Source organism: Saccostrea cucullata, unplaced genomic scaffold (genome assembly GCF_032062105.1).
Source record: "Saccostrea cucullata isolate Sc308-1 unplaced genomic scaffold, CSIRO_AGI_Scuc_v1 ctg1289, whole genome shotgun sequence".
NCBI lineage: Eukaryota > Metazoa > Mollusca > Bivalvia > Ostreida > Ostreidae > Saccostrea > Saccostrea cuccullata.
Genome location: NW_026928460.1, coordinates 166,901 through 186,724, shown reverse-complemented (window position 1 = coordinate 186,724; position 19,824 = coordinate 166,901). Strand labels below are relative to the sequence as shown.

At 33.5% G+C, this 19,824-nt stretch overlaps 3 protein-coding genes across 5 annotated transcripts; 1 reads left to right on the top strand and 2 right to left on the bottom strand.

Moving 5' to 3' along the window:
• Positions 1 to 565: 565 nt before the first annotated feature.
• LOC134277670 (uncharacterized) lies at positions 566 to 8,245 on the bottom strand. 3 transcript variants are annotated; one of them, XM_062759995.1, is made up of 12 exons: positions 8,138 to 8,245; positions 5,776 to 5,950; positions 4,803 to 4,958; positions 4,525 to 4,661; positions 4,265 to 4,416; positions 3,953 to 4,141; positions 3,746 to 3,835; positions 3,501 to 3,596; positions 3,284 to 3,406; positions 1,506 to 1,637; positions 1,236 to 1,352; positions 566 to 1,129 (listed from the first exon to the last, which is right to left on the bottom strand). In XM_062759995.1, the coding sequence occupies exons 1-12, from the start codon at positions 8,148 to 8,150 to the stop codon at positions 1,013 to 1,015; spliced, it is 1,497 nt and encodes a 498-aa protein (XP_062615979.1). In that variant the 5' UTR covers positions 8,151 to 8,245; the 3' UTR covers positions 566 to 1,012. The 3 variants fall into 3 exon arrangements, with proteins under 3 accessions (XP_062615979.1, XP_062615978.1, XP_062615980.1); XM_062759994.1 differs by lacking the exon at positions 8,138 to 8,245 and adding an exon at positions 7,107 to 7,136; XM_062759996.1 differs by lacking the exon at positions 8,138 to 8,245 and adding an exon at positions 6,746 to 6,874.
• Positions 8,246 to 8,847: 602 nt separating this feature from the next.
• Positions 8,848 to 12,857, top strand: LOC134277669 (RNA polymerase II subunit A C-terminal domain phosphatase-like). The gene is made up of 6 exons (XM_062759993.1): positions 8,848 to 9,088; positions 9,277 to 9,360; positions 9,539 to 9,629; positions 10,116 to 10,241; positions 10,488 to 10,735; positions 11,034 to 12,857. The coding sequence occupies exons 1-6, from the start codon at positions 8,877 to 8,879 to the stop codon at positions 12,802 to 12,804; spliced, it is 2,532 nt and encodes an 843-aa protein (XP_062615977.1). The 5' UTR covers positions 8,848 to 8,876; the 3' UTR covers positions 12,805 to 12,857.
• Positions 12,858 to 14,820: 1,963 nt separating this feature from the next.
• On the bottom strand, positions 14,821 to 19,439 carry LOC134277668 (ubiquitin-conjugating enzyme E2 variant 2-like). Its single transcript, XM_062759992.1, has 4 exons — positions 19,342 to 19,439; positions 17,459 to 17,598; positions 17,119 to 17,244; positions 14,821 to 16,073 (listed from the first exon to the last, which is right to left on the bottom strand). Exons 1-4 carry the CDS (start codon positions 19,367 to 19,369, stop codon positions 15,933 to 15,935), a joined length of 435 nt encoding a protein of 144 aa, XP_062615976.1. The 5' UTR covers positions 19,370 to 19,439; the 3' UTR covers positions 14,821 to 15,932.
• Between the last annotated feature and the right edge of the window lie 385 nt (positions 19,440 to 19,824).

Genomic DNA, 19,824 nt, shown 5'->3' with positions numbered 1-19,824 from the left:
CAATTATAGTTATCCAGATAAAATAAAAGTATGCTTATGCATTTTCTTCTTGTGAAAAAAATACAATGTTTTTTTTCTTGGCAAAAATACATCTGTAACCTCAACCAATGCTTACCCGATAGAGTACGAATTTTATTTTTATACTTTTGTGGGGTATGAATATCAACTTTTAATAATATCACTTCCTAGACTTCAAAGAACTTTGAATCGTATTGAGATGCATAAAATGAAAATTGTTTCATGAAATTATTTCAAGTTCAAGCTTCATTTTGAAACGTTTTAAAAATAATAATAATAAATTTTAGAGTTATTGTTCCTAGCTGAGGTTCGGATATCCTTAATGCATATAATCTCTTTTTTTTCTTCTGTTTTTATTGAATTCGAATATACTTGTTATTTCATTGTATCCGTCCGCTTATCTATTTGATGCTCATTTGATTCTATGCATGATTGCATTTTACAAAGTCGTAACGCACAATAATTCATTTGGAAACAACATTTTAAACTTGTTTTTGTTAACTGCTATTCAAACACGTATACCTTAAAAAAATAATGAAACGTCATTTAATAATTTCATTTTTATGTAACATGTACCAATAATGTAAACATATTGCATATTGCAAATATTTGCAATTGCGATAAACACACAACAATGCAACAAAGGTAAATCTATTGCCTTTTTTAATGAAAACAATAAACAAAACATAGCTTTTAGCATATACCATGCTGTATACATGTCAAAATATTCGGAATTTTTTGAATCCGTTTACAATGTGGGATGCAACAAATCAACATTGCATTATTCACCACTAAGTGATGCTAGAAATGTTGGAATATTTGGCACAACCAATCCAAAAACAAACCCCATATTCTGGAGTGTTTCTTTAAAAAAGTTCAAATCTGGTATTCGTAAGCATTTTTAAAACGTTGGAATCAATCGAACACTTATCCTGTAGTGTTTCTTTAAAAAACTTCTAAAGTTAAAAAAAATGTCAGAATCAATCGAACACTCTCAATGGGCGGGCTTTTCTGCGTAGAAAACCCCCCATCTCTGATCCCCGGCCGCCGTTCTCTGTAACTTGTCCTTCCAACCTCCAACAATGTCATTATAATCCTTGAGAGAAAATTCCTAAAAAGAAAAGAAAATATCAAATGTTTACTCCCTCTAGAAGAAGAATTGTACTTTGATCAATAATGTTGGACATAGAATTTTATGACATGTTTTGAAGATTTACCCCAACAAACTCGTCTTTTATTTTTTCAGTATTGACTAGTTCCTTTTCCAATGATTTAACAAACAGGTCTGTCCTGTCATCTGCTTCGACATTAACGAATCCTGCTTCCTCTAAAACCTGAAACAGATACAACCGCCATTTTATACAACACTGTCCATCATAGACATTTTCGTTATGTATAAAAATATAAAAAATGAAGTAACCTTTCTGCTTATTATTCAATAGGTCATATGTTAAAATTGACAGTTAAAATAAAGTAATTCTAATTACCTTCCCATACTGTTCTGGAGACAGTAGGTTGTACCCTCGCTGTTTGACGTAAGCCTTGAATTGTTCAGAGTGTTCGTCAGGACTGCAGGCATAGTCCGAGATCAAAAGTCGTCCGCCGGGTTTTAGACATCTCTAAAAAGGAGAGAAAACCTCAATTACAACTTACTATTATTATCTTTCATAAAATAAAAACTCTACATACATGTACCTTATTTGTTCCACATTAAGAGTCAATTTTATCATTTACCATCGTCAAACATAAGAATTAAGTGGGATTCAAGTTACTGTAGGATACGTTTTTAGATCACATTTTCTGATCACATTTTGTCCGTTGTCCGTCTGTCAGTCTGTCTGTCTGTCTGTCCGTCTGTAAACTTTTCACATTTTTGACTTCTTCTCAAGAACTACTGGGTCAATTTCAACCAAAAAAGCCACAAAGCATCCTTGGATAAAGGGGATTCAAGTTTGTTCAAGTGAAGGGCCACACCCTCATTCAAGGGGAGATAATTGGGAATTAATGAAAATTTGGTGGTATGTTTTAAAAATCTTCTTCTCAAGAACCACTTTGCCAGGAAAGATGAAACTTATGTGGAAACATCCTCAGGTAGTGTAGATTCAAGTTTGTTCAAATCATGAACCCCGGGGGTAGCGCGGGGCCAAAATGGCCGACCAAAGTTTTACATAGAAATATATCGTAAAATTCTTTAAAAATCTTCTTCTGAAGAATAGCAAAGCCATAATTGTTCATATTTATATGGAAGCATCCTCAGGTAGTGTAGATTCAAGTTTCTTCAAATCATGACTCCCAGGGGTAGGGCGGGGCCACAATGGCCGACCAAAGTTTTACATAGAAATATAATATAGTAAAATTCTTTAAAAATCTTCTTCTCAAGAATAACAAAGCCATAATTGATGATATTTATATGGAAGCATCCTCAGGTAGTGTAGATTCAAGTTTGTTCAAATTATCATCCCCTGGGGTAGGGTAGGGACAAAATGCCGACCAAAGTTTTACAGAAATATATAGTAAAATTCTTTAAAAATCTTCTTCTCAAGAATAGCAAAGCCATAATTGTTCATATTTATATGGAAGCATCCTGAGGTAGTGTAGACTCAATTTTTTCAAATCATGACCCCCTGGGCTAGGGCGGGGCCACAGTGGCCGACCAAATTTTTACATAGAAATATAATATAGTAAAATTCTTTTAAAATCTTCTTCTCAAGAATAACAAAGCCATAATTGGTCATGGGACTACTTTTGGATTTAAACTTTTCAATAATAAACCAATTCTACTTTTTCCTAGCCACAGTGCTCAGGTGAGCGATGTGGCCCATGGGCCTCTTGTTTTTACTTAATCTATACTGATTTTCTTTCACCACATGATTGTACTCATTGCTATTGATTTTCAATAAAATATGACTTTAAAGTTTTATTTTAAGATCAATCTTTACATTTACAATTATTTTTATTGATTTTTAAAGATAAAAAAAGGAGATAATGAAAATGTACTGGGGTATGGAGTATAGTGTTAAAATTTCAACATACTCATGCATGTATATTATTATTCCATGATACACTAAACATTTTCTTTCTACTAAATGTAAAATATAATTGGACATATTGTGCAAACAACTAGAATATAAGAATTTCGTTTTATCTATACTCCCTTTTCATTCTTTAAAAATTAAAATATTATAAAAACAACAACGTGGTATTTTTTTAGTAATACATGTACATGTAGGTATATAATTGATTCGAGATATGATTAATAACTTACGTAGAATCTTTTAAATAGGTCGAGTTTGTCTTTTATATGAAGAATGGTGTCACGACTGTACACGACATCAAAATAATTGTCGGGGTATATCCTCTTTGTAGCGTCCGCTACCTCAAACTGCACCTATTAAAAAAAATTAAACATGGTTAATATAAAATGTCTGAAACACGCATCTTATAATAGTAGAATTTTCTCAGCATTTATTTGCATCACTTACATCAAGTAGCGAGACTCCCATTTCTTCCGCCCTTTCCATACCGATCTTGATCATGTTAGAGGACAGATCTATCGCTACGACCTTTACGCCAAACTCCTATATAAAAGTTGTTCTTCCAATTATTATTTGATCAGATGTGAAATTGCAATGAAATGGCATCGTACACCACGAGACATTAAAAAGAAACAAAAGACATCATGGGAACTTTTTTATTTTTAAAGTAAACCTGAAGACTTGATATTTACTTTGACCATGTAGAATGCACTTCCACCGATTCCACAACCAATGTCCAAAACTACTTCCCCTTTCTTGAGGTTCAATCTATCCACAAATTCCTGCAATTTATTTTTTAAAAAGTCAATTATCAACCAATTTTTTTAAATTAAGAAGAAATATAGAGCACATATTGTATGTATTTCTGTAGTTCAAATCTCTTATGAATGACATAGTACCTTTGTGGTATCCAACCCTCCAGTACTGACAAAAGTCCTCCCAAAGATTTTCTCGTATCTGAGGATTCCATTCACTGAATACTGCTTCTCGTCCAGAAATTCTTGGAAGGTCCGGTAACCGTGGTTACTGCTCTTTGTTCGTCGCACTTTTTGCAATAACCAAACTATTTGGTTTTTATTGTTCTTTAGCTAAAAAAGATACACTAAGATATTAATCAAGCTGCTCAGATCGGCTCTTTTGAAGACAACGAAAATCTGTCATCCTCTTTGCATTTCCGATTAACAGTAATGATGGCGGAGTTAGAGAGGAACCTTGTAGTATGCATCTACTGATTTCTGTAGCACCAAGTCGTATCCATACACCTCCTCGTTGTTTTCTGTTGGAATTTCTAAAGAAGTGAACAGAGCCTCGTACATTCCTGGCTCTCGATATTTTGTTGGATTTGCTTTCCTGTCTTTGTTCCCTAAAACAACAGAATATACCAAATTTCTAACATGTAAAATACTAATTCTCGCCAAAAATGGCTATAATACATGTAACATGGATATATAGACATTACAATTTACAATACCTGATTGATGATAACATGATTCTCGGCAGAAAAGGTATCCGTCCTCTCGAAGCCAGGAAAGTGTTTCTTTGATTAAATTCTTCACTTCCTCATCTTGTAGATACATTAATAACCAGTTGGAGAAAACAAAATCGGTGCTGAAATACAATATTTCTATATACAAGAATACGTGATGATTTACTCAAAGTAGATACGAGTACTTTGATTATTTTTTTCAAAATTATTTTAATCGATTCTTTTCATTTTGTTCTTTCTATTTGGTAAGGTTCTCTTCATACCTCTCTTTTGGGAGCTGTAATTTTGTAACATCAACACATTTATGTTGAACATTCCCAAATTTGGCAGTCTCTTGTTTGTTTTTGTCAATGAATTTGTCTACAAAATCAACCGCTAAAACAGATTTCGCATCCTTGGCCAACTCCTTCGTAAATCGCCTGCAAGAAGCAAGTGTACATTTACCAACCACATGCGCTTTTTAAAATATGCTGAAGAAAATTACAAAACTATACATTATGAAAGAAAGTTGCCCAGATTTTGCCTACTTAACGAAAAAGTAATGTTAAGAGATAATGAAAGTCTAGCATAACCTTAAGTTCAAGTACACCAAATTTTTATCTTTTTGAATGCGTATTTTAAATTAGTCACCGCAACTGCATGCCGTGTACTTCAAACTGTCCCAGTTCATCAACCTCAGATCACGACCTAACTGACCACTAGTCCTAGTTACTGATGATAAAACTTGATCAACATGTAGGTAAGTGGGTAGATCATGCAGTGACCTATCCAGACAAGTGATATCGTTTATTAATCTTAGGCTTGAAGACACCCCCCTCCCCCCAAAAGGAATAACTCCGAATTCTTAATCTGGGTGGGAGAGTGTGTAAGGAGGGATGTTAAAATTGTATGCTCTTACATCAGTAGATTAATAACGGCCAGAAGGAGAGCTCCTTTTCATTGCAACGAAAATTGGGGAGGGGGGGACAGCCTTTAAATGAATATTTTATCACATTAAAAAAAAAACAGCTAAAAACAGAAATAAAGGATCGAATGTGTGTCCCCTTCCAATCCCTTACGGGTCTGCCATCGCATTCTGAATTGTAAAGTTGCTATCAGTTCACCTTTATTAACTTGGAACCTACTTTTTTCTTTAAATTATATATATACAACTCATCAATATCTTCCTAAAATGTTATTGAAACAATTAAAAGTAAAAACAATATACACTATAAAGAATATAAAATATTTACTTACCCAATTCCGGCTCCCAGTTCCACTACATCTTTTCCGGAAACGTTTGGGATGTAGGACAGAATTTCCGGAAGTTCCTCCTCTGTCATGGTAGCGGCATTGTTGTCTAGCATCATCTCTTCGATAGACCCGTCCTTAGAATGATCTTGCCAGAACTCCATCATAGCAGTCCGAACCTCTGGAATGAAAATATAAAATGGCTCTAATGCATGAGACAAAATTGAAGCATGAGTTTAGATGCATGTGTCAAGATGCATAGTGTAAACCGGCCTTAAAGATCATCAAATATATATAAGAATTCGAGGGTCCTGAATGTCTTCCATTGTTGAAAATTTCATGAAGTTTAAAAACTGACACTTTTTTGATAACGCAATCAAAAGATTTATCAAACGACAAACATTTTATTTTCTTAATTCTTAAAAATAAGTTTTAATCATTTACTTTAATTTGGGTTTGTGAAAAATGCGGAAAGAGGTATATGGCATGGTGTCTTCTTCAAATTCAGACATTTTGTGAATAGATAAATCTAAGATTATCGTCAAACTTTATTTAAAAAAAAGGGGGGATAGAAAAACCTCAAGGGAAATGACAAAATATGAAGATTACATGTCTCCGTAGTCATGGTAGTGGTAAATTCCGACATTAGAAGAAGAATACAAAGAGAATCCAATTTCAAGTTCTAAAACATAACCCATCCTCACCCCCCCCCCCTCCCGCCGAATACTGTAAAGTATATACAGCATGCATGTTTTGCTGATTTAAATATGAAGAAGACATAATAAAAATAGCATACTTTATTTTCAAGCTACGGAAATACAAACATGTATAGGAAATGGTTTGAGCTACGTTCTTTTTTTCTACGTAGATAACTGTTGAATATTTATCAATTAATACGGCTATACATGTGCAATGAATTAAAAAATATATTAAGTAGACCATAAAAAAACTAATTTTAATTCGTAATTGTGCTTACCAGACCGACTCGACACCAGTGTCCACAAGAAGATTGATAGCCTTTCAGTGAAGGTTTAAATGACACAATGATTTTTATTATACTGTATATTCAAGGTCCGTTTGCACTGAAGTCAGTATCGCCCGACACATAACTATGCCGCATTTGAATATTTAATATTTAAATTGATAACATTAATGCATCTGTGGTATTCAAAAGCGATTTTATAAATAATTTTGAAAGAATTTCATAATAAAACAAAGAAAAAATATTAATAATTTTGGAAGGTAGTGCAACTTATTGCATTAATAATCAATTTTAGTTTAATAACATGTACATATTTTGCTCCATCTCATAATTACAAATCTTGAATTGCACTTACCATTTAAGACAGGCATGTTTGAAATATATATTCATGTCACAAAATGATGTTTCAGGTCTCACTTATATACATACCTAGGAGACTGGAACCTATCACGTGACTATATATTTGCCCAATATTGTTTCTTTGTTATATGTGTAAAATATACTTACTAAGTACTATAGTAAAATTTAAAAAAAAAATCCCAAGCTTATCAATTAATTTTTTGGCATCCAGTTATCAAAAGATAAAAATATCTAGGAGGAAAATAACATTTTTTGTTGAAAAATATTGACATAAAAAAATCAAGTTTGATGAATATTCATGAAATTCAATTTGATGCATGGAACTTAGCTGCGAAGTTTAAAGGGGTCAAGGCTACTGTGAGGGAAAATTACTGACACACAAACACTCTGACCTATCACTTAAAAAAAGTAAACATATCGATCTGCATTTATAAGTCGAAAGAAACGCATTTTCCTTCCCCTATTTTTAATTTAAGAAATGTATTTTGCAAATTAAGGTACACGTTAATTAATTCCTCGTAAAATCTAATATAAGGATATTTTCATTATTAATTTTCTGTAAATTAAGGTCCGCTGTTTTATTTGTTATATAACAATTAATGCATCCGTTTAAAAAAAAATATAATGTCTTGAGTTTCTTTGTTTTTTTTTTCACTACTGTAAATAATATATATATAAAGATCACATGTTTCCATTAATGACAATATTAATGGGCATAAAAAATAGCTGAATCAGCATGTGGAAGGTAGAATCGTACGATTGTACGTAATACGACAGACACACACAGGTAACACGCAGCTACTTTGATCATATGCACTTATCTATTTCCCTGGTCATGCTAAACAGATTTCCATTAGTGTGTATAAATATACAATTTATCACTCACTTCAGTATCACTGGAATATTAATGAATTATTTCTGATAATAAAAATAACTATGTTTTGGATTTGACAAGAAAACGATTATTTTTTTTGTCTTGATTAGGAATAAATAAAAGCTAAGTATACAATACTAATGAAGCCTCACCGATCCACGCCATGTCTCAATGTCTTGACCATTCCATCATTCTCTGACTTCCTCCGGCATCTCCGGGGAGAAAAATCTACACACGCAGTCCAACTGTGAATCAGAAATCAATAAAGTAACGCACGTGGCTTGTGTTCGAAAACAAAGACTCATTATTTGTGTGCATATGTTAGCATTCCTTTCTAGTAAATAACATTCTTTAAATTAATAAACGCTATTTGAAAAGAATAAAAAAAAATTATTCACGTGTGTTCAATCCTGTGCACTAGCCAAACACTGAATCTTCAACAAAGACCGGTATAAAGGCAGTGGCGGATCAAGACTTGAAAGAAAAAGGGTGGAATTAAGGGTCGGGGAACATATGTAACAACAACACTAAAAAATATTCTTGATGCCGGGAGAATGTATATATTTTTAGTCAAAAGGGAGGGGTGGATCCCAATTAAATCGTAAGCTCTTTTTTTTTAATTCAAGAATCATAAAATAATTTAGGTCAGCGGCAGTATGATTCTCTAATTAACAAGCGTAAATCATAGACACCTGACGTTACTTGTTTTTCTTTTAAGAAATAAATAACTAAAATAATATGTTAAGGTTTGTGGGGCAAATCAAGAGCACATACATCGATATTTGCAATACATAAACTTAGTTACTAGAGGTTAAAAATTAAAGCTAGTTTTCGACACTTGATAAAGATCGGGCTTGATATTCGTGAAACATAGTTCCCGCGGATTTCAAGATGGAGTCTGGGGAGAGGGGAACTATCTCCTGGATTAAACCAACTGAAAATAAGCCCATCAAAGTAACAAAATGGAGAGTAAAACTTGGATCAAAGGTTGGGAAAGGAGCCTTACTTTGTCTGTATGACACGGAAGATGCCAAAAATCTTAAGCTGAAATCAAACATGGTGGGCACTGTTTTGGAAATGAAACAAGAGTTTATTCCTGGAAGGTACTAATTCAAAAGAGGCTGGCAGTGATAAGAAGGCTTATGATTTTTTAGTTGACGATGCGGTAAAAAAGCTTTTTTCTATTGATTTGATGTGAAGCTTATCTAACGGGATTGTTAAGTAACAAATATGCTTCATGTTCATCAGTTGTTAATCTGTTACTGTAATTGTAATGACATTTAAATTTCAGTGAAGGCCTGGTAAAGATGGAGTCTTGTACACATCCCACTGTGATGAAGGATATGTGTGCAGACTGTGGAGCTGATTTAAGACAGTAAATATTAGCTTTTGTATCCTTCCCATTCTACAGCTTCACTGTTTACAAAATGAATTATTTATGCTTAAATTATCATGAAAATGCTGCAAAAGGTATTTTGACATATTGAAAAATATTGAAGAAAAGTATTGTTCAAGATTTTTAAGGCTTTCATTTTATGTTATACATTTTGCAGGGAGGCAGGCATTGCTGGTAACAGGAAAGAACCAGTCAGTGCATCGGTTGCCATGGTACACAATATTCCAGAGCTCATAGTGAGCGAGAAGGTAAATCAGTAATAATATACAGTATAATTGTTTTTACTCTAGTAGTCTTCACACAATTTGAAGTCTTTTTATTGTACATGAAATATCTCAAATACATGAAATTTAGTAGAGACACATTATAGTGAATTAAAGTATGAAGCGATGATTTTTAAGATTCCATCAACATTCTTAACAATTCCTCTTAAAAATTCAAAGTTGTAATGTACTCTGATTTAATGAATTAACTATAATACATGTTGAAAGGAGTTGATCTGAGTCAAGGTTCGTAAAAATGTAAGGTATTTATAATTATTTTAAAGAATTTGAAGTCTGCAAGGCAGATTTGTTTATAATACATTAAGCATATTTTGTATTTGAAAGATGGAAAAATCAAATGTATCATTGACTAGAATCTGATGATGATTCCTTTCATCCAATTTAAAGATTCTCTCCTCTACAGATTTACATTGACTTTTTGAATTCTTGAGATTTGTCTTGTTTTCACAGCAAGCAATGGAACTTGGGAAGATGGATGAAGAGAGACTGCTGAGAACAAGAAAACTCGTGTTACTGGTGGATCTTGATCAAACTTTGATTCACACCACCAATGACAACATTCCTCCCAACCTTAAGGTTAGAAAATTCTCAAACTTTTACTTTCATTTGAAGGAGCATTAATTTATCAGTTAATTTAAGTTCGAACCAATATTAAGTAATTGAAGTTGATTAATTTAATAGCAGTGTGCTTGCAAATGTTCAAAATGTGTACCTGGTACATAAAATGAATATTTGATTTATGCCAAAACCTTCTTAAAATTAATTGGTTAAAACATATGCATGAATATTTTGATTCTTTAAGTATAAATTGATTATTTGTAGGGGGTGTATCACTTTCAACTTTCTCATGGAAACATGATGCCGTGGTATCACACTCGTATTCGTCCAATGGCAGACAAGTTCCTGGAGAATATCTCTAAGCTGTATGAACTACACATCTGTACATTTGGATCTCGCATGTATGCTCACATCATTGCCAAATTCTTAGACCCAGATGGGAAATACTTCTCACACAGAATTCTCTCCAGGGATGAATGCTTCAATCAGAATTCCAAAATGGCAAACTTAAAGTAAGAGATAAAATTTAAAATTTTCTTATATGCTGATAAGTTGTAATGAAAATCAAGATAATTTACTATGCCCAGGATATTAATTGCTCAAAATTGTATGAAACAGTAAGGTAGATTCCATAGAAATAATTTGGCACTCAAATCAAAAGTTTTCCCAAGTTATAGATTTAATCTGAAAACAGAATTATGGCCCTTTATTTTACCATTAGTAACACGAGAGAAATGAATGAAATAATTTTTTCTCTCAGATATGAAATGGTTTCCCTCTTAGTAATTTAATCTTATCTTCATTACTTAGAGCTCTCTTTCCCTGTGGGGATTCCATGGTGTGCATTATTGATGATAGAGAGGACGTATGGAATTACTCCCCAAACTTAATCCATGTGAAGCCCTACCGCTTCTTCCAAGGCACCGCAGACATCAACGCTCCACCAGGACTGGAGAAAAAGGAACACGATAAAGACCCACTAACTCACAAAGTACATGTCATCTCCAGATCCAACAGCAAAGAGGACAATGGTGAGAAAGAGGGAGATAAGGGGGGAGAAACTGAAGAGGAAGGAGGAGAGAAAAATGTAGGGACAGAAAATGGTGAGGCAGCTAAAACCGACTCAGAAAAAACTGATAGGAAGTGTGAAAAAGACATTGAGAAAAAATCCTCTGATGATAACACAAAGAAAGAGAATAAAGATGATGTTGAAAGTGCAAAAGAAACAAATAAAGCTCAAGACAATGGAAAAGAAGAGGATTCTGTAAAAAATAAGGATGAAAGTATGGATTGTGAAAAGACTGTTCAATCAAATTCAGAAGCTGCAAAAGCAGTTTCATGTGATACAGAAAAGTCAGATAGTGAAAAGAATGGAAAAGTAGAGGAAACTGAAGAAAAGAAAGAGGACAGAGAGAAGGAAGATGTGAAGACAGAGGATGTGGAAATTGAATGGGACGATGATGATGACTATTTATTGTACTTAGAAGAAATCCTGACCACCGTTCATAAGGCATTTTACGATATGTATGATCAGCTCAAATTAAAGGGAGAGAATGCAGAAAAACCTGATATGAAAAACATCCTACCTTATGTGAAAAGAAAAGTGCTTAAAGGAAAAAATATTCTATTTAGTGGTGTTTTTCCTATGAGTGTTCCATTAGAGAAGAGTAGGGCCTACCATGTGGCTAAAATGCTTGGTGCAAATGTTCACACGGACTTCATTCCTAGAGCAAAAGATGGTTCAAATAAATCTGACTACACAACTCATGTAGTGGCAGCTAGACTTGGAACTGTTAAGGTCAAAATGGCCCAGAAACACAAATATGTGAAATTAGTGAATCCTCAATGGCTGTGGGCATGTGCAGAAAGAATGCAGCATGTGGATGAAAGACTTTATCCACTTAATGACTCCACTTCTGGAAATGCTTACTGTGAAAGTCCTGATCCATCACGGCTCAATAGAAAACGCAAAAATGAAGAGGAATCAGACTCAGGAAAACGGTCTAGGAGGAATGATGATGGTGACAAAATTCCTCCCCAAGAAGAAATGGAGGCATCAGAAAAGGTGGAAAAAGATGAAGAGGTGGAAGACCTGAAAGTGAAATCGGCAGCTAAAATCACCTCTGCTCGTTTCTCCACCAGCTATAACCCAATGTTAGCCTTCTCAGATGAAGACCTAGAATGCATGGACAAGGAAGTGGAAGACTTAATGGACGAGGATGGAGATGAATCTGAGGAAGATGACATCGACCGAAACGAGAGGATCCGATTGTCTGTCCTCAGCAGTGGGGATGACGACAACTCCAGTAGCGAGGAGAGCATGTCGGGGGATCTCCCCAGGGGGTGGAGCCTGAAAAAGAGGCACAGGTCCTCCAAGTCAGGGGACAGTAGCTCTGATAATGAGGAAACCCAGAAGCACAGAGATGAAGAGAGTGAAAATGAACTAGAAAAGTATGAAAAAACAGTGGCAGCTTTTGCACCAGATACTGAATCTGAAACACAAGATTCTTTTGCGGAATCTATTGGCTCTGTTGATGATGAAATGGCAGAGGCTGTGGAAAGAGAATTTCTGGCCAACTGATTGTTAAAGATTTTAGTCAGTTATTAATGTTTTAATAAATTTATTTTCTTTGATTTTTTTGTTTGTTCATCCTATTAATGATGAGAAGAGATACATGTACAGTGAATCTCAGCTACAGTGAAGTTTTAGGGACCTTTGAAACTTCTTTGCTATATCAGTAATTCGATAAATCCATTAAGTACATGTACATGTTATAAATTCCTTCAAATAATACAGCAAATTCACAATACATATTTTTTGTAAGTCTTCAAATATGTTGAGAAAACATACAAAAATTGTTTAGAGAAGTTTTTGGATGAATTGGAAATACTGTGGAATCATTTGATTTTGTGATGGCTCAATTTTCACAGAATAATATGTGGGTACCTTTCATCCTGGAATCAACGTTTTCCTCTATGTACCATAATACATGTAATCCATGATTACAAAGTGCTATTTCCTTCTGTAGGTACAAGACTAACAAAAGAATACACAAAACTATGCCCCCACTGACCTGTAAAAATTTAGTAAATCCACGAAAAAAATTGGTTCCCACAAAGTTTATCGATTTCAAAATTTGAATATTTATTGAAAATAATGTCATTTTTTATAAAACTTTAAAAAAATTGTGATCTTCAAAAAAAAAAAAAAAAAAAAATTCAGTATTGAAAATGTGCATTTTATTATTTTTAATTTCTATGGGTGTAAACAAAATCATTTTTTTTATCCTTATATTTATCATAACTGAAAGGAATTGTTTAGAATTTTGTTGGGTATCCAAAGAAATTTTACTATATCTGTAAATTCACAAAGTGCTTACTAAATGAGTTACTGTTTGTAAACAAATAGTGGATTTAAAGAAACAATTCTGTTTTTGTTTGAAGCAAAGGCTATTGTATCAATATATTATTTATAAAACAATTCTTGTTAAATTTCATCTTTCATACTAAGGCAGCATTCATTAGTAAAGAATACTGAAGGAAGAAGTGGCCAAAGCCTTTTTAATTGAAAAGTGGTGAAAAATGTCAAAATGTTAGCGTTTAAGAACAATTTGAATTGCCTTCAATTTGTGCTAAAATAATTGTGCTGTACATTACCACAAATTTCTCAGATTTTAAAGGCTATATTTAATGTTTATTTAATGTTGATGTTTTGAAATAAAAAATATGAAAAAATTAAACAGACTTTGCTCATTATTTTCTAAATAAATTGAAAGACGAGCTATCACAAGTTACAATGTAGATGCAATAATGTAGCCTTCTTCAATATTTTTTAATTAGGTGTTTTCTGGAGAACAAAACAAGAGGCCCATGGGCCTTATATATCACCTGAGCATCATGCAACAACTTTCCAACAATTTAATTTGGTTCATGTTTTAAACCAGAGGCCATGGCATTCACAATTTTGAAAGAGGCAACACTTCATTATATCTATATATATATATGCACATAACAATTGCTTCGTTTGATTATTCAATATCCATAGGCATAGAAGGGAACAAAAAATGCATTTCAACTAATCAGTAATATTCAGCAGTAATTGGTAGTAACCCCCCCCCCCCCCTCACAGGAACTTCTGACCCTATAGGTCCACACATATTTCAAAATTTTTGAAAAGGCACCTTTGCACATCGTAAATGTTTGATTAATACCAAAGAGCTGATTTCAAAGCATTAATTCACTTTCAGGTTAATTATTAGAGCCCCCTCTATGGTACCCCTGACTTAGGTGCCTTTAGATACACAACTCTGAATGAATGACTCTAGCTCATCATAGCTACATAGATAGTTCATTTGCTTAATTTATAATTCCCTTTATCCAAGGAAGCAGAGGTGAGCTGTAAACTTAAAAGCACATTAACATGCATTAATCAATCAAGTTCCCATAGATCTTTGTTTTGTGTTATGCTTCCTAAAACCAATGTTCATGTTGGAATATCCTTCTACTTCTCAAGGGTCATTCAATAAAAGAGCAATATTGAACTATTGACATGCCATGTTCTTTGATGAACCAATAAAAAAAATTATAGCACACCAAATTTTGTGAATAAGTTTATTTACTTCAAGAGTAAGGACAAAATGAACCAAATACATGTGTCAATCATCAGCATTCATCTAATGATGAAAGGTTAACAACTAAAGCATCGTTATCAGGTACCACCACACCCACTGATGAAATGGTAACCCGCTTACAAAAGGGAGAGAACCTTTAATCACACAGACACTAGAGGTAACATTCATAAAAAATATTTTTTTAGAGTGTCAAGTTTTCTTATTTTTTAAAGTAATTTATTCAAATTGTCTTTCAATATTGTATTTTTTAACTATTCAAGAAATAAATATGGCATTAATAAGATATTCTGGGCTTGATGCCTTGGTTATGTTTTTTCTAAAAATAAATCTTTAAGAATCATTTGTGCAAAATTCAAATTGTTATTGTGATTGTCCGAAATTAATTACAAAATAATTTATTACTTGCATAACTTTAAAAAGAAAATGCAATAGAGTATATTGCTATGCCCTTGCCCTCCAATAATTTCATTCCTTTTAACACATCACGTTAAATATGTATTGTAATGTGAATACTGCTAAATCTGTTCTTCTGATAAGAATGCCACATTACAATATTTCGTCGACCCCCTGAATTATATATGTACAAGTCGAACTTATCATTAATATTTTCTAAATATGACTTGGTATACAATGCAGCTTGCAAAGAAAAGATTCTTGTAACATTCGAAAACTATTTTCACATCAAATTCCCCTTCCCTTTGAAGGGCTAATAGTATTACAAATTTACATGGATGCAAAACATATAAAAAGAAATTTCTTAAGCACTACTAGTTAATATTTCCTTATATCAATATTGAAAACTTGAAATAGTCAGCACTGTTAATGCAAAAATGCCTACATATAAAGCGATTAAGGTATTCTGGTACGCTAGATCAAAACTTAATGCACAACGTACCACACTTAAACATGATCATTAGAATATTTACCCTTCAGATTTCATATTAACAGCCTAGAATAGTAAATTTTCTAGTGTATCATTAAACAAGAAAGGTTCTCCAACCAATCTTCCCCTGTGATGTTCCAGTGAAATTGTTCAAAAAAATACTAGCACTTTGTTTGTTTTTAAAGAATCGTCCAATCAAAATGAACTTCCTTCGGGGGGCTGAGACAGTTTACTGTTCTCCTTCAGTGTCATTTGGCGGCGGATATCCTGTAGTACATTCTTTATTGACATGTTCCTATTCCAATTTCTCATACTATCTAGTTTTTTTGTATCAATCTGAAAGAAGAGGCAATCAATATATTACAAATAATTCTCAGAATCAGTGATCATACACAGAACTCGTATCCTAGTTTTACTTTTAGTACTGTAATCTATTATGCTGGTAATAGAGGACATTTATAAAACAATGGCGCATTCAGGGGAGTTTGGGAGGGGGGGATCGGAAAAAAAAACCCGGTCTCTCGTTTTTTTGGGGTTTTTTTTAAGCATAAGCGTTTTTAATAATTTTCTTTAGCGCATAAGCGTCCTTACCGAATAAACATTCCATCGTTTCGCACGACGAATCAAAGACCGAACTGGTAAACAAAGACGCCATCTTGAACACACTACTAGTGCAATGTACAGTTGTGTTTTAAGAAATTTATGAAAAATAAAATGTTTTTAAAAATGTTTCTTTTTCTTTACAGAATTTTATATTATATTTAAAAGACTTTGAGTCAATTTATCAAGACAGAAAAAGAAATAATTTCACGTATGAAATGCATTAAAATGCACCATTTTGCACTATTCTTTTCAAAAATTTTGCAGGGGAGGCCCCCCGGACCCTCCCAATGGGAGGAGGTATCCCCCTCCCATACCCTACCCCTTCGGCCCTCAAAACCCCCCACATTAGCCAAAAATAATACGCAAAGGGCAATAACTCTTATCGTGCATCTTATTTTTGCCTTTTTCTAAAGTACACATGTATAATTATCTTTGTGGGAACTCTTAAAAAGGTTGGAGAAATGTATATATATTTTTTAAAATGATTATTAATTACTTTAAACTATATTCAGTTGAATTTAAATTATTTAATACAGTTTTTCAGCTTTAAACCCATAAACATGCAAGTGAGGAAACACCTATAAAACACATATCTAGTATACAAAAATTCAACATTTGATTACAAAGTTTTGAAATGATCAAATCAATCATGAAAATCAGAAAAGATCAGCAAATCAATTTTGTATAAGAATCAATTATTGTCCTACCAACCGTTAGTCGCCTTCCAAAAAAAAATTAAAAACAAAAATTTTAAAAAATATGCCAGATAAAAACTTACTACTCCGGTAGATTCGTTAACACATGTCATTTTAATCCTAGTGGCAAACCTGACGGAAGGAGGGCGATCTGGATACTGAGGCCCACATTCTATCTTTAAGGAATAAATCCTACTTTCAAAAGGTGTCTGAAATTCAGAAAATATTTATTTCTGTATACAGACAGAGCAAATGTGGTCAAGTTGATTCATCTACCGGTTTTACTTTTTCTTTCAATTTGTAGAAAACAAAATTCTAAAACAGACTTATACATGTACATGTACTGAAGACACATTAATATGACTTGCAGTAGCTACAAGTACAAATAACTTATTTTTTCATGCCTACTTGGTCTTTGCTTACCCTTGGTGGACCTAAGATCATTCCATTCCAGTATGTTAGACTCATATCATCATCATTATCTAGACCCCAGCTTATACTGCCATCTCCTATTCCCTTCTGGCCTTGTTCAAGTTCATCTAACAGCTTAAAGTTTCTTGGAACTGAAATTAAAAAAATTACTTCATGAAGTGCCATGGACAGACAATAAGATACTTCATTTATTTACATCTATTATGTTACCAATACATACTTAAAGCCAGGGTGAATGTAACTCACTTTCCTGAATTCATTAATTTATAAATGTGTTCAACAGGAGTGTGTTAAACTGTGTTGAGCTGTAATGTTGAATGCACTTTTATGACTATAGCATCATATTGTTATTTATGAAGTACATTGTGTGTTAGGTATAGTATTTCGCAAACAAATTAATTTGCTGGTCATGGGGGCAGATCCAGAGATGACACAAGATAGACCATCATGGAAGTCGCTGGTGACTGCATGTCTTATGTGATAGCCAGCACAAAGACGACTTAGTTTAGAGAATGACAGGTGTCTTTAATCTATTTTGGTTTCAAAAATCAAATTGCATTGTTAGCATTTTCAACAAAGATACACTTTTTTTAGGGGAAAGCTATAAAGCAAATAACATTCTGCCAATAGATACTATCTACATCTAATCAGGTCCAGTACAATCTCTTGATTTAGCTATATAGCTTTAAATAGCTATATAGCTTTATTAAGCTATTCAAAATAGCTTTATTTAGCTATCTCTATACATTTTTTCACAAAATTGTTTTTTTGCTGAAAATAAACAAAAAGTCGCATGTATTTGGCTCTTCATATATGTACTATTGGCTATCTAAACAACAACCAAAATCAAAGATAGTTTTAACTTTGCAGCTTTTGAATACTTTTAAGCAAAAAGAGAATTTCTATTGTTAGACTAACTGTCCACTACCTTGGCTGCCTTGAGGCATGATTGCTTCTCATTGTGGTGAACTGTTACAAATCAATTATCTTGTTGAACATAATAGGTCTCCATTATGATATCATCGCAGAAGTAACTGTATCAATTGCTTTATATAGCCCCAAAACTTGTAAAACTTTGAGTACAAAGTCTCTCAAGGAGACGTAATTTGATGAGTGATTTTTAAAAGCATTATTTTAAGAAGAGTTCAAAGTTGTATATAATGACTGCACCAAGGTGCGCTTTTTTGTACATACTGAGAAAATTACACCTTTAAGAAAAAATTGTTGTAAAATAGCTAAATTAAGCTATACTGAATAGCTTAATAAAGCTATATAGCTATTTAAAGCTATATAGCTAAATCAAGAGATTGTACTGGACCTGCTAATAGGAAATGGGGCTGCAAACATAAACATGTCACCCATTTTAATATCTTAATCTAAATATCATTTTTTATATATAATTTACATGTAGGCTTATACATCATATACTTTACAGTACTTAAACCCCTACATGTACACTGTACATGCCTACATCAGTACATGCCTGTCGTGGAACCGAGTTGGTTAAGACAATAAACTCATATATTATTCCTACACTACAGTTACAACAGTACAAATACAACTGTCTTTTTACTGAATGAATGAGTAGAATTCTAAATATGAAGGTCAATGTCAAACAAACTACTCTAAATTTTTGCCTGCCAGGAAAGCAATGGGACATATCCGAAATTTTGAGTGCTAACTTCAGAATGAATGAATGTGTCAGCTACACAAGGAAGCACAGTCACCGTAACCAAGGTGTCCTTGTTCTACCACGCACCTCACAAAAACGGATAATTGATATTCTCAAAATATAACAGGTTATTGATATTAAAAATTCGTCGTAACTCGCTATGTTTAAACAAAATTATCATGTGATAAAGCTTTGTTCACACCTTGTGCAGATTCTGGAGGAGCCGCCATGTTGAGTAATCAGCGAACAACATAGAACCTGGAACGGGGAAATTTTTTTCCCGGATTTTTTACGACTATGATCTTGTCTTTGAAGGGGAACATCCAGAAAAAAAGAAGCGATATCTTACCTGAAAATATTTGATCCCCCCATAAAAAATCGTGTTTTGGGATGGGGTGGAGAATCTAATGAACTGTATCGGCTATCGCATTTTATTAATGTACATAGGCGTCGGTATAGGGGGAGGGGGGTTATGAGGCTGAGTCTTCATTGAAAGATTCTGAATATTTCCGCATGCCCCAACAATAGTCGTTCAGTGAATAAAAAATATCAATATATACCATAGGCGTCGGAACCGGGGGCGGGGGGGGGGGGGGGGGGAGCCCCCCCCCCCCCCACTTTTTTCCCCAAAGTTATAGACTTAGTATAGGCATTGGACATTGCTGCGTAGGTTTAGCCCCCCCCC

Bases quoted from the DNA above. Each gene is read 5' to 3' on its own strand.
- LOC134277670 (XM_062759994.1), bottom strand. The intron at 4,959-5,775 runs GTAAGTAAATAT...TGCTTCTTGCAG, and splicing joins GAACTGGGAGCCGGAATTGG to GCGATTTACGAAGGAGTTGG. The intron at 4,417-4,524 runs GTATTGTAAATT...CTGTTGTTTTAG, and splicing joins ATCATGTTATCATCAATCAG to GGAACAAAGACAGGAAAGCA.
- LOC134277668 (XM_062759992.1), bottom strand. From the start codon at position 19,369: ATGGCGGCTCCTCCAGAATCTGCACAAG. The intron at 17,245-17,458 runs GTAAGCAAAGAC...TCTGAATTTCAG, and splicing joins TGATCTTAGGTCCACCAAGG to ACACCTTTTGAAAGTAGGAT. The intron at 16,074-17,118 runs GTAAGTTTTTAT...CTCTTCTTTCAG, and splicing joins TTAACGAATCTACCGGAGTA to ATTGATACAAAAAAACTAGA.
- LOC134277669 (XM_062759993.1), top strand. From the start codon at position 8,877: ATGGAGTCTGGGGAGAGGGGAACTATCTCCTGGATTAAACCAACTGAA. The intron at 9,089-9,276 runs GTACTAATTCAA...TTTAAATTTCAG, and splicing joins CAAGAGTTTATTCCTGGAAG to TGAAGGCCTGGTAAAGATGG. The intron at 10,736-11,033 runs GTAAGAGATAAA...TTCATTACTTAG, and splicing joins TCCAAAATGGCAAACTTAAA to AGCTCTCTTTCCCTGTGGGG.